Source organism: Solanum tuberosum, unplaced genomic scaffold (genome assembly GCF_000226075.1).
Source record: "Solanum tuberosum cultivar DM 1-3 516 R44 unplaced genomic scaffold, SolTub_3.0 scf00062, whole genome shotgun sequence".
In the NCBI taxonomy this organism is placed as follows: domain Eukaryota; kingdom Viridiplantae; phylum Streptophyta; class Magnoliopsida; order Solanales; family Solanaceae; genus Solanum; species Solanum tuberosum.
The window spans coordinates 604,902-617,251 of NW_006238987.1; the positions used below are offsets into that span (position 1 = coordinate 604,902).

Below are 12,350 nucleotides of genomic sequence, written 5' to 3' on the forward strand. Positions count from 1 at the left end.
ACTATGGCCAAACACATTACGTGATATTTCTATTTCGCTATGTAATACAAATTTATGGTTAGTTTTAAAAATTTATGGGTATAAATCATATTTCTTAAAAAAAATGAAATATGTTTTCCAAATACTATGGCTAAACACATGGTGTAATTTCACTCAAATAATATTTGTCAAAAATATTTAAAAACCTATGACCAAACGCTAGCTAAGTAATATTCCTAAATAAGAAAAAGTTAAAAGAGGTAAACTGATAAGGGTATCTTTCAAACAAGGAAGAAAAAGTACCAATAAGGTATGATTGCGGTGAAGATAACTAGTATTTCATTCTTAAATAGAAACTTAAAGGTATTGAATTTGAATTTCTCTAGTCATAAAATAAAGTGTGATTTATGATTTATAGCTAATGTGACATTTTTAATGCGAATTAAAATTTAATTAAATTCTAATATAAATATCAAACCTCGAATAAAAAGAAAATGGTTAGAAAAGGTGAAGCAAGGCCAAATAAATGCCGTTCGTCTCATATGAAGGTCATTTGTGACATGGTAAAGTGTAGTTGGTCACTCATCATCCTTACACCTCTAAATTTATTATCAACAACTACTCCCACTAACATAAACAATTCAAGAACTTGTGGAAACTTGACACAGCTAATCCATGGCAGCTCGTAGACTTTCTTCTTTACTCTCTCGTTCTCTCCACCTTCCTTCTGCTTCTGCTTCTCTAGGTTGCTTCCTCTTTTAATCTGTACTATTTGCAACTTTTTTTTTTCTCTTTTTTAAAGATTGTACCTTTGCGATGATGGTAAAGATAGGTTCTTTAGTGTTGGGTTTGGCTCCGATTATCTCTAAAGGGCAAGAAGGGTAGTTCTTGAGGTAGATGTGCTTGTTCTGCAGGGTGAATAACTTTTACTTTCTTTATGCATGTTAAGCTTTTATTACTGGGTTCTTGAATTAATTGAAGCATAAAAAGGGCATTTGATGAACTACTACTCTTCTGTTTAGTCATCGTTATGATGAAACTGAAACTAGTAGTTGAAGAATTAAATTCTTCTGTTTTTCCTGAATGGGGTACTTACAGAGGACAGGAAATTTTACATGTTTTATGCTGGTTCCCAATTTACCATGAAACTTAATGCAACAGAGGCTTGTGGGTACATCTTCTAGTACATCTGTTATGAAATTGATGCATAATAATTTCTTCAAATGGAGTAAAACAAAATGATTAGTACAAAAGCTTATGTTTTTTTAATTACCTGAAATCATCAGGAAGAAGCCATGGTGTGGCAAGGCACATCAACAGGTTTAGTACAGCTGCAGCTGTTGAGGAATTAATCACTCCACCTGTCCAAGTTAATCACACCAAGCTTCTAATCAATGGACAATTTGTTGATTCTGCATCTGGTAAGTGTTTGGTACCAATTTCAACTCATCAGTTTTGTTATTGGTTTTTTATTACTAGCTATGCTGCTGGAAATTAAACTTGGATATGTATATATTTTGTAGGAAAAACGTTCCCAACTTTGGATCCAAGAACTGGGGAAGTCATAGCAAATGTTGCTGAAGGTGATCTCGAAGATGTTAATCGCGCTGTGGCTGCTGCTCGCAAGGCATTTGACGAGGGACCATGGCCCAAAATGAGTGCTTATGTAAGCTTGATAGCTTTATCTCTTCTACGTCTTTTGCTTTTGGAAGTTTTTTATGCTTTTGTATTGTACCATACCTCCTTATCTCTGTGGTGGTTCTTCAGGAAAGGTCACGGATAATGCTAAAGTTTGCTGATTTGGTGGAGAAACACAATGATGAGATTGCAGCTTTAGAAACATGGGATAATGGCAAGCCATATTTGCAGGCTGCCCAAGCTGAAGTACCTTCTTTTGTGCGATTATTTCGGTACTATGCTGGTAATGACACATTTCAGACAAGGAATTTACTCCAACTTTGCTAGTTATTCATTCAGTTCAAGCTTTCGTGTGTATGTACATATCTTTTGAAATTTTGCTTTCTTGAAACAACATAGGTTGGGCGGATAAAATCCATGGTCTAACTGTTCCAGCTGATGGGCCATACCATGTACAAACTTTACATGAACCAATTGGGGTTGCTGGTCAAATAATTCCATGGAACTTTCCCCTTCTTATGATGGCCTGGAAAGTTGGGCCTGCCCTAGCATGCGGTAACACTATTGTCCTGAAGACTGCTGAGCAAACTCCACTGACTGCTCTTTATGTTGCAAACTTATTCCATGAGGTTGGTTCATATACAGTATATTAGATCTGAGGCATAAGTTCCTACATTGCATAAATTTCTCGGCAATTGCATCGTTGACCTTCACTCCATCTATCTGACATATTGTTTTTGACTTTTAACAGGCTGGTCTTCCTCCAGGTGTTTTAAATATTGTTTCTGGTTTCGGACCTACCGCTGGTGCTGCACTTGCTAGTCATATGGATGTAGACAAGGTCAATGAGAAACTCTTCTCTGTTTGTTCTTGGAGAGGAAAAAAATCTTTTCTCCTTTTTTTTGAATTATTTACCACTTTTTTGCAAGTTGTCATAACGATACATATATCTGAATGGTGTGGAGGATGAATTTTACATAATGCACATATCCAGTTTGGTGCATCAGTTGCATAGTTTCTGTTTTTACTGTCAGAGCAGCTAGTGCTTCTAAATCATGAAACTACCATGTTGTGACCGACTGACCGTGTTGTAAGCTAATTACAACTTACAATATTATATACTGTAGTTGGATCAGGGTGAATACAATGTTTACAGTAATATGCTTATAAAATGAGTTCTAGAGATCTCTGAGTGACTGCTTTATTGGGAGACCTAACAATCTGTTTCACTTATGCAAGAAAGAACAATCTATGGTTATAAGGTTGGAATTTTACACTTGGGATGACGGTGGGATCCTTATGGGTCAAAAGGTTTAAATGTTTTGCATACTTTATTCTGGATTAACTTGTTGACAATAATTGGAAACAGCCAACACCAGCTCAACTGGATAGTATCTAGCATGTGGATCTCATAGTTACGATTTTGTTTTTGCATCTACATATTTTCCTGGAATAAGAAAAGATGAAGGTGACTTAACTTACTTTTTTATTACATACATGAGGTCGAATTCATATAGAAGCATTAACCGTCTTGCCAACCTTCCCATTCTGTTGAATGGGTTTCTCGAACGCCAACGATCAAGCAAATAAGCAAGTCAAATATCTTTCTAGTGAATCTGTGCTCATCTAGTCTGAGATGATAAACAGAGAGCTTCATCTATGCTGGATTGATGTACATCTGACTTGATTTTTATCTGGATATATGTAATGCATATTTGGTTGATACTTTGACCACCCTAACATTTTTCCTTTTTATTCTTTCAGCTTGCTTTCACTGGATCAACGGAAACTGGACAAACAGTTCTTCAACTGGCTGCCAAAAGCAATCTGAAACCAGTTACCCTCGAACTAGGAGGGAAATCACCTTTCATTATATGTGAGGATGCTGACGTTGATCATGCTGTTGAGCTAGCACATTTTGCACTCTTCTTTAATCAGGTCAGGCAGATTCTTTAAAAAAATAAGTATCATAATTGAGCACATGATTAAAGTTCTGTGTGTCTGTAGGGCCAATGTTGTTGTGCTGGTTCTCGTACCTATGTACATGAACGAGTATATGATGAATTTGTAGAGAAGGCAAAGGCACGTGCAATGAGACGTGTAGTTGGTGATCCCTTCAAGAAAGGTGTTGAACAAGGTCCTCAGGTACTCCCTCTCCTTTTCTCTCTCTTCTTGTCCCATTATGTTTATGTTCTGCTTTCACAACTATAAACTTTCATATTTGACATTTCTCTGCATTTTCCAACCTAAAGTTGGGCCCTAAACTGATTTGTTAAGTATCTGTTCTGTTCCCAATTTCATCACACTACCGTGTGGTATGTTGTCTGCCTCTCCTCGATCATTAAGTGTACAATAGTCCTCCCAAGAGGCTCTTCTTCTTTTTCGTCATGTGACAACTCTATTTGGTAATGAGCTCTTGAAGTGCAAGAATCTAAAGTGTCTACTTACACGAAAGATTTTCTAAACTATCTATCTCTTAAGTGACAAAATTTAGTTAATGACTTGGCATATAACTTGAAGTTTCATGTTCTGAAGCTAATATCAAATCTACAATATACATCATAGATCGACTCGGAGCAATTTAAGAAGATACTTAGGTACATAAGAGAAGGCCGTGACAGCTCTGCCACCCTTGAATGTGGTGGTGATAGAATTGGCTCCAAAGGCTACTTTATTCAGCCCACTGTGTTCTCAAATGTCAAGGTATATGCTTGATATCCTTCTTCTCTAAAGTCCTCAAATAATGTTTCTGAAAATTCCTTGAGAAAGTAATTTAACACGATCATTTACACTTGGTTGAATCAGGAGGACATGTCGATAGCACAGGATGAGATTTTTGGTCCAGTGCAATGTGTCTTCAAATTCAAGTAAGTTATGATATGACCCTATTGTTGCAAAAGGGTTATTTGAAAATTATGCTCCCTTTTGTGGCTGAAAGTTGCTATTCTTGACATAAGCTTCGCTCTAAGCACATTTATGTAGTGTTTTATTCTGCTCAACTTAAAAATTTTAGTGTACTCTACGAGAGATTTAACTTTGTTTAACCCGATAATTATTGTCACTGGCTCTTGTTCTTCTCTAACTGATGGTATTGGCTGGAAAGTCCTGATCTAATACATGTTTCAAGGACATAACTTTTTGTTCATGATGATATGATAAGTTGTAAGGAAAGATGTCATACTAAATGTTGTGTTATCAACTCCATTGCCAGGGATATTGGCGAAGTAATAAAGAGAGCAAACAACACTCGCTATGGTCTAGCAGCAGGCGTTTTCACAAAGAACATTGACACAGCAAACACCTTGACCCGAGGATTGAGAGCTGGAACGGTGTGGATCAACTGCTATGATATATTTGATGCTGGAATTCCTTTTGGAGGGTACAAGATGAGTGGCACGGGCAGGGAAAAGGGTATTTACAGCCTTAACAACTACTTACAGGTGAAGGCTGTTGTTACTCCATTGAAGAATCCGGCTTGGATATAAGATTTGCCACCCCTGATTTTAAATCGTACTACTGTTTTTGTAAAATGGTGCACATGGTTTGTTTACATGACAATGTTGTTATCAGTTACAATAAAGTCTTCAGATTGTTCATTTGGTTGTTGTCGTGTAGAAAAAACATTAATTGCCCTCAAAATTAGATGCCAAACGACAAAGAAACTGGCTATGTCCTAGTACCACTTCCAGGTAAAGGCTATTGTCAGCCATTTAAAGATCATCCACCTTGAAATAGAACATGTTTTGGATATTTTGCAAGTTAGGTAGGATTCGTGCCCTTGTGTTGCTTTGAATCCAGCTAAAGCCATTTTTCATTATTTTTATTTTAAGTTTAGCTTAGAGCTCATATTTGAGCTAAGGTAATATTGGTGCACCCGGAGTCTTCAAATTTTGGATTCGTCCGACCATACTTGGTAGAGATAGAAAGTCATATATATGGCTAATAGAGAGATGGTTGCTTCAAAGTAAATCAAAATCAAGAACACTAATGTCACATTAATGAATAATGATTCACTCAATCTCATATACATCACTCCTTTTAATATTTTGTATTCACCTCCAATCTTCATTACCTAACTACTACATTAAAAATCAATATATGCCATTCCGCGTTCCACATAAACCTTATTAAAAAATCTCACATGTTTTCGTTAATTAAAAGTGTGATTTATGAGTTAATTAGTGAAGTTGGTGAATATTACAAAAGGTCATACGGAATTTTTTTACTTTCTATCTAAGTACCGTTAGTAATTAGAGCAGAATTACCATATACTTGTACTAGTGAGATACCGTGGAGGCACAAAGGGTAATTCATTTGAACACTTTTTTCATCAAAAAATTATATTATACTATATATAAGTTCGAAATTTTAATTAATTATTTCTTTCCATATATTAAATAACATTGAAATCATTTAGTGAAAATGGCTCTACCATTAATAACATGTGATGTACACAATAAAATAATGTAGGTGCAACATGCAACCCGAACTTCTAATTAAAATAAAATAAAATAAAAGATCAGTTTTTATTAGTACGTAATTTATTTGATTGACCCTCCTCCAGTGATGAGAATACAGCTTGATATCTGTATTTTTCATGCTTATACAACGATTAATATATACTTATAGTATATAGTTGTAATAGATACATGAATTAGTTAATTATATTAAAGACGTGTGATTACCAAATTATAAAGAGAGATTAAGCGCGTTAGATTAGTCATTTCTTGATTGGTCCACGTTAATCCTTTTCTATAGCTCCCGTCAACCTTAATTTCATACGTTACTAATTAGTAAAAGGATTACTTAATTAAAACCCTAAATTACGTCCCTTTCAGTGGCATCACATTTAATGAATCATAATACTTTGTTAATTTTCTTTCTTCGGTCATTCCTAGGAACTTCCTTAATTTGTTTTATATAAAATTATATGCTAATGCTTTCTCTGATCTGGCAGATTTTTATTGGTCATGCAACTAAATAATGGATGGAGAAGAAAGAAGCCGTGAGGTTGCTCTTTGAATAATTTTCATATGACTTTACAACTCCAAAATATAATTAGAATAGTACTCTTCAACTCTTAACGCAGTTAAGTTGGAAAAAAACCTATTTTATTTAGGTAGTATATATATAATACTATGAATAAAGTACATATATGTTTGTTTCCGATAAATTTTAAAGTGATAAAAAATAAATTGCAATCACAAATAAAATATGATAAAACAAAGATTTATTGAGGATATTTGTGAGTACAATAATTATGTTTCTCTTTTGTAGTTCTCTATTTCTCTAATATAGTATGATTTGGACCTCATTACAATATATTTAATTGCTATGAATGTCAAACGATAACTTTGACGAAGATAATATTTGATGCCTTGATCTCTTTATTAATTATGAATATTTCAAAAATTTATTGAATTTTGAAATGTTTCATCAAGGTATATGTTACCCTTTCACTACAACAAATTAAATAAAGAATTTTGCAGCAATAGTATCATTGCCGCATTATTTTGTTTGCAACAAATTTTAAAGTGATAAAAATAAATTGCAATCACAAATAAAATATGAAGAAACATAATTTTATTTAATTGTGAGTACAAATTTATTGATCCCTTGATTCTTCTCTCTCATAAGATTTATCTATAATTTGAGGACCGTTAGTGGTGTATTTTCCGAACTTGGATGATTTGGACTTGATTTCTATAATTCGAGGGCCGTTAGTAGCGTATTTCTCGAACTAGGATGATTTGAACTTGATTTCTATAATTTGAGGGTCGTTAGTGGCGTATTTCTCGAACTAAGATGATTTGGACTTGATCTTCATAATTCGACGACTGTTAGTAGTGTATTTCTCGAATTAAGATAATTTGAATTTGATCTCTTTATGAGTATTCCATAAATTTGCGGAATACTCGATATTTTGATCTATTTATAAATATTTCATAAATTTGTGGTGGATTTTCAAGTGGAATTTTCGATATGACTCTTTAAGGGAATATAATACCCTTTATACAGGGATAAACTAGGTTTTAGGGTTGCGTAGAATCCTAATTGGAATTTAACACACCTTCTAAAGTCTTAGCTCGAGTTGAACACGTCTTGTAGAGTCCCACAAAATTTTAATATTTATAATTATATTTAACAACAATAATATAATATGAATATTTATATTTATACACAATATATCCATTTTACTTATTACATATATACCTCTATTTGAACATTTCAGAAAGCAGTGTCCCATAACACTACTTGACTCGAGGTATATTGGTGGTCGTCTACTCATAATACAATATATAATTTTCTAATAAATGAGTGTTAAGTTAATTATTTGTTTTAGCATAGTAGCTCCACCCCGGCCTTTCACGTAGCATTGTTTTTCTTTAGTACAAAGTTATTTGTACTTTCTAAAAATACACATCTTACTAAAAAAAGAAATACACCACACACTACTAACGTACATGTATATGTCGAATTTATTACTCAAGAGACCAGGTTGAGGACACTCAAAACTCAGAAGGAATAGAAAGATATGTTAAGGATTTATAAAGAAAGAAAGTCAACTTTAGTTGAGCTTCAATTTAGATATCAAACATCAAATTCAAATCGATATGATTAATTCATCATACTATATTCCTATTATAAAATTTCTAGGTGTTGCTCCAATGTAGGCTATAAATATGAACATACTCCATACAGATCTAGAAGCTTAAATATGGATTTATATAAATCCTATAATTTTATTTGAATCTCAATATTTGATTGTAACCTCAACAACCATGAATCCTTCTCTTGCTTTATGGTAATAACCACTACATATATAAAACATAAAATTAAAGCTCATTTACTATGTAAGAGAAATTCGAACTCAAAACCTCTATCGAGTTATTGATATTTGGTAAAGCTTTCAATATGAATATTAACTAACTCTATCCGAAAAAGCCAAAATCCGAGGTCCTTATCAGCATCCAATTGCTTCGACTTGTGTCTCACTTTCCCCTTAACCTAAGCAACACGTCACCTTCTCTTCCTATCCACGTCAAGAGTCGGCATAGTGGGCCCCACCATAATCACCTTAACAATAAGATTACCCAAAAATAATCTCAGCCCACCCGATGCCCTTACGGCCCAAACCCAAGATCCAAGAAACATCATTACCCAATACCTACATTACACGTGTACAGTACACGTGTCCCTTAATTCAAGTACACATTTCACTGTACTTGAATCACTCCAGTCAAACAACAAACAAAATAGCTAACGCGTGGGACTTGGTGCCACGTGTTGTTTAACATTGTTTGGGTCAAGATTTTCTTATAAATTAAACCAACGGTATCTTTAACCGACTCCATCTCCTAATTCCAAAATTTGTTAACTTTCTCAAATGAAAAAAAACAGAGCTCATTAACACATCAAATTCAAACATTAAACTATAGTTTTTTTCGATCGATGATTCAAAGATTTGATCGGAATGATCGCCGGATTTTGACATTCCCGGCGGTACATCCATGTGAGGGGATATCTCCGGCTACCCTTTTAGATTCTTTGATTACTCTATCTCAGGGCATATGCACTTTCAAATCGAAATTCTTTCCATCTCAACGGAGAAATGTTCGCGAAATGATTAGGCAAGTGGGGATCCTCTTGATTTTTTTCGAGGAAATCCGGGATCATCTACCTAGTGATAGAGATTCCATTGTTCTTTGTTTTGCAGAACTACACACAACGTTTCAAAAGATTAAGTTTTTATTAGATGATTGTATGCGTGAGGGGGCGAAAACTTGGATGCTTATGAAATCCCACTCTGTAGCGAGTCAATTTCAAGTTTTGGTTAGAACTGTGGCTACTGCACTTGATGTTCTTCCTTTGAATTCTCTTAATGTTTCCAGAGAAATCAAGGAGTTGGTTCTAATGGTGGCTAATCAAGCACAGAGGGCGAAAATGGAGCTCGACCCGGAAGACGAAGAAGCTGTGAAGAGAATAATTTTGCTTTTGAACCAATTTGAGAATAAGTTTCAGCCTGACCCCCGTGTAATCAAGAAATTTCTGGATTATCTTGATATCACAACCTGGGCAGAATGTCACAAGGAGATTAAATTCTTAGAGGATGAGATTAATTTCGAATGCTCGGAGAATTACGAACGAGAAGTACCTATGCTAAGCAGTTTAGTTGGATTCTTGAGCTATTGCAGGGGAATTTTGTTTGAGGACTCTGTTTATGGGAACACTGATCAATCAGATGGAACATCCAACCTGGAAACTCTGAGTTGCTTGAATCCTGAGGATTTCAGGTGTCCCATTTCTCTGGAACTCATGACGGATCCAGTGACAGTGTCCACGGGCCAGACTTATGATCGCGCTTCGATTCATAAATGGCTCAAGTCAGGGAACCTCCTCTGTCCCAAAACAGGGGAGACATTACAGAGCACAGAATTAGTACCTAATTCCTCTCTGCGGAACCTCATCCAACAATTCTGTGCTGATAATGGAATATCACTAGCTAAATCAAGGAAGAAGAATCGTGATATATCGCGGACTATTTTGCCAGGAAATCCAGCAGCGGCGGAAGCAATCAAATTCCTCTCCGAATTTCTCGCGTGCAGGCTGTATTTTGGTTCTGATCAGCAGAAAACCAAGGCTGCTTATGAAATTCGCTTGCTTGCAAAATCAAATATATTCAACCGGTCCGTGTTAATCGAAGCTGCAACAATCACAGCACTCTTACAAATGCTTAGTTCAAATGATCCATCTATGCAAGAGCATTCAATTTCCGCCTTGCTCAAACTATCGAAACATTCCAACGGAAAGAAAGTGATCATGGAAAATAGGGGCCTGAATTCGATTCTTGGAGTTCTCAAGAATGGCCTAAAGCTAGAATCAAAGCAAATTGCAGCAGCGATAATTTTCTACATCTCTTCACCTCGTGAATACCGCAAGCTAGTAGGCGAAAATCCAGAAGTATTTCCAGCTTTAGTGGACTTAATCAAACACGGAACAAGTTGCGGGAAAAAGAACGCGATTGTTGCAATATTCGGGCTGCTGTTGAGTCACAGGAACCACGAGAGAGCACTTGCAGCTGGAACAGTTCTAGCACTAGTCAATCTTTTATCTTCTTCAGATAAAGTTGAACTAAACACAGACGCACTCGCGGTTCTAGCTACATTAGCCGAAAGAACAGAAGGGTCTTTCGTGATTTTAGAAGCTTCAGCATTACCAGTAATCTTGAATCAATTACAGAACACAACATCTCGAGCGGGAAAAGAGTATTGTGTTTCCATTTTGTTGTCATTATGTGTCAATAGTGGTGCGGAGGTATTAGCCGCTCTGGTAAGAGAAAAGGCGCTTATGCCACTTCTTTATTCACTTTTAACAGAAGGAACCAGCCAAGCAAAGAAGAGGACACGGTCTCTTATCAAAATTCTACAGAGATTTTGTGAAACGAGCACTTCTAGGCTTGTGAGTGAAGTTCCACAAGAACAATTTATTGATGTAAGGTGAAAAAGGTCGAAAGATTTAATTTTAGAATCCTCAAATTCTGCATGTAAATATATATAGAGTCCTGAATGGTAGTTACTTGTGTTATGTTTAGTTCCTCACTCTTTTTTTTTGAGGGGCTATATCATTGTAGGTCATTGGATTTGGGAACTTATACTTTGAATAAATTTGTATACAATTCTTTGTTGTGTGAGATTTTGATCTTGTATGATAACCAAATAGGCAAGATTAGTGGCAAGAGCTATCTCTTGTGTCAAGAGGTTCAATCCAGAAAAATTATATGGCATAAATACAGAAATAGAAATACTACTATATATTTTTTAGTTCTGCAGCTGTTGAAGACATCAATGGTAGTTTAATTGTTCTTTCTAATAGTGGATAGATATTTTTTTTTTGTGCCATAGCAATCACTAGAAAAAGATTGGATACTCAAAAAATTAATTTGTGCTGATTTAGGTCAGCTAACTAGGACGCGGTTGATGACATACATATAATGGTACTTATCGCCGGTTAAGTTGATAAAGAAATGAGTATTGATATATGACCACAAACGCAAAATATCCATAAATAGTATTTACGTCAACTTTTTAATTAGATGGAAACTATAACCATATATTTTGCTTACTTTTGAGTCCAGCTATAATGTGCCCAGTAGTGACTAGTGACTACTTACTGGCTCCATTGAATCAAATAATTCAAACTTCATTATAAGGATCATACATCAAGACAGTCTGATTTTCTTCCTAATTGATTTTGTATGTTATGTTTTACTTTTCTATAGCATTATTCTACCTGTAACAACAATGATATTCATCAAAGCAATATACTCTTAGTAAAATTACCTCACCAATCTCCATAACAATCATACTCAAATATTGCATAATAATATCTTATAAGAAATATATATATATATAATTGGTGTCCATCAATTATAGTCATAACTTCACGAGGAAAAACTATTAATGTTTTTGTGTAGTTTTTACATTCATATTCTTGTTAATTTTGCAAAACGTTTATTTATAACAAGAGATTTAAACGTCAAATATCAGTATACATATACAACATCACTTCAATTCCATAACTATACATATCTTTTTACCTTATTTTCTATTATTCTCTACCATTTTAAAAAAATTACAAAAATTCCTCTTTCCACAATTTCTGTCAATTTTTCGAATACATCATTGTAAACTATCATTCTAAGATTCCCCCCCCCCCCCCTTCTTCCCCCTACA

The 12,350-nt window shown here is 34.8% G+C and overlaps 2 protein-coding genes across 2 annotated transcripts; both read left to right on the plus strand.

The window, feature by feature from the left end:
* Positions 1-481: 481 nt before the first annotated feature.
* On the plus strand, positions 482-5,215 carry LOC102591315 (aldehyde dehydrogenase family 2 member B7, mitochondrial-like). Its single transcript, XM_006344979.2, has 11 exons — positions 482-724; positions 1,266-1,400; positions 1,503-1,645; positions 1,747-1,900; positions 2,017-2,246; positions 2,369-2,458; positions 3,382-3,555; positions 3,625-3,762; positions 4,183-4,320; positions 4,423-4,484; positions 4,829-5,215. The coding sequence occupies exons 1-11, from the start codon at positions 655-657 to the stop codon at positions 5,100-5,102; spliced, it is 1,608 nt and encodes a 535-aa protein (XP_006345041.1). The 5' UTR covers positions 482-654; the 3' UTR covers positions 5,103-5,215.
* A 3,761-nt stretch (positions 5,216-8,976) lies between these two features.
* On the plus strand, positions 8,977-11,308 carry LOC102591646 (U-box domain-containing protein 19-like). The gene has a single exon (XM_006344980.2). It carries the CDS (start codon positions 9,070-9,072, stop codon positions 11,116-11,118), a length of 2,049 nt encoding a protein of 682 aa, XP_006345042.1. The 5' UTR covers positions 8,977-9,069; the 3' UTR covers positions 11,119-11,308.
* The last annotated feature ends 1,042 nt before the right edge of the window (positions 11,309-12,350 follow it).

Bases quoted from the DNA above. Each gene is read 5' to 3' on its own strand.
- LOC102591315 (XM_006344979.2), top strand. From the start codon at position 655: ATGGCAGCTCGTAGACTTTCTTCTTTACTCTCTCGTTCTCTCCACCTT. The intron at 2,247-2,368 runs GTTGGTTCATAT...GACTTTTAACAG, and splicing joins TTGCAAACTTATTCCATGAG to GCTGGTCTTCCTCCAGGTGT. The intron at 2,459-3,381 runs GTCAATGAGAAA...TTATTCTTTCAG, and splicing joins GTCATATGGATGTAGACAAG to CTTGCTTTCACTGGATCAAC.
- LOC102591646 (XM_006344980.2), top strand. From the start codon at position 9,070: ATGATTCAAAGATTTGATCGGAATGATCGCCGGATTTTGACATTCCCG.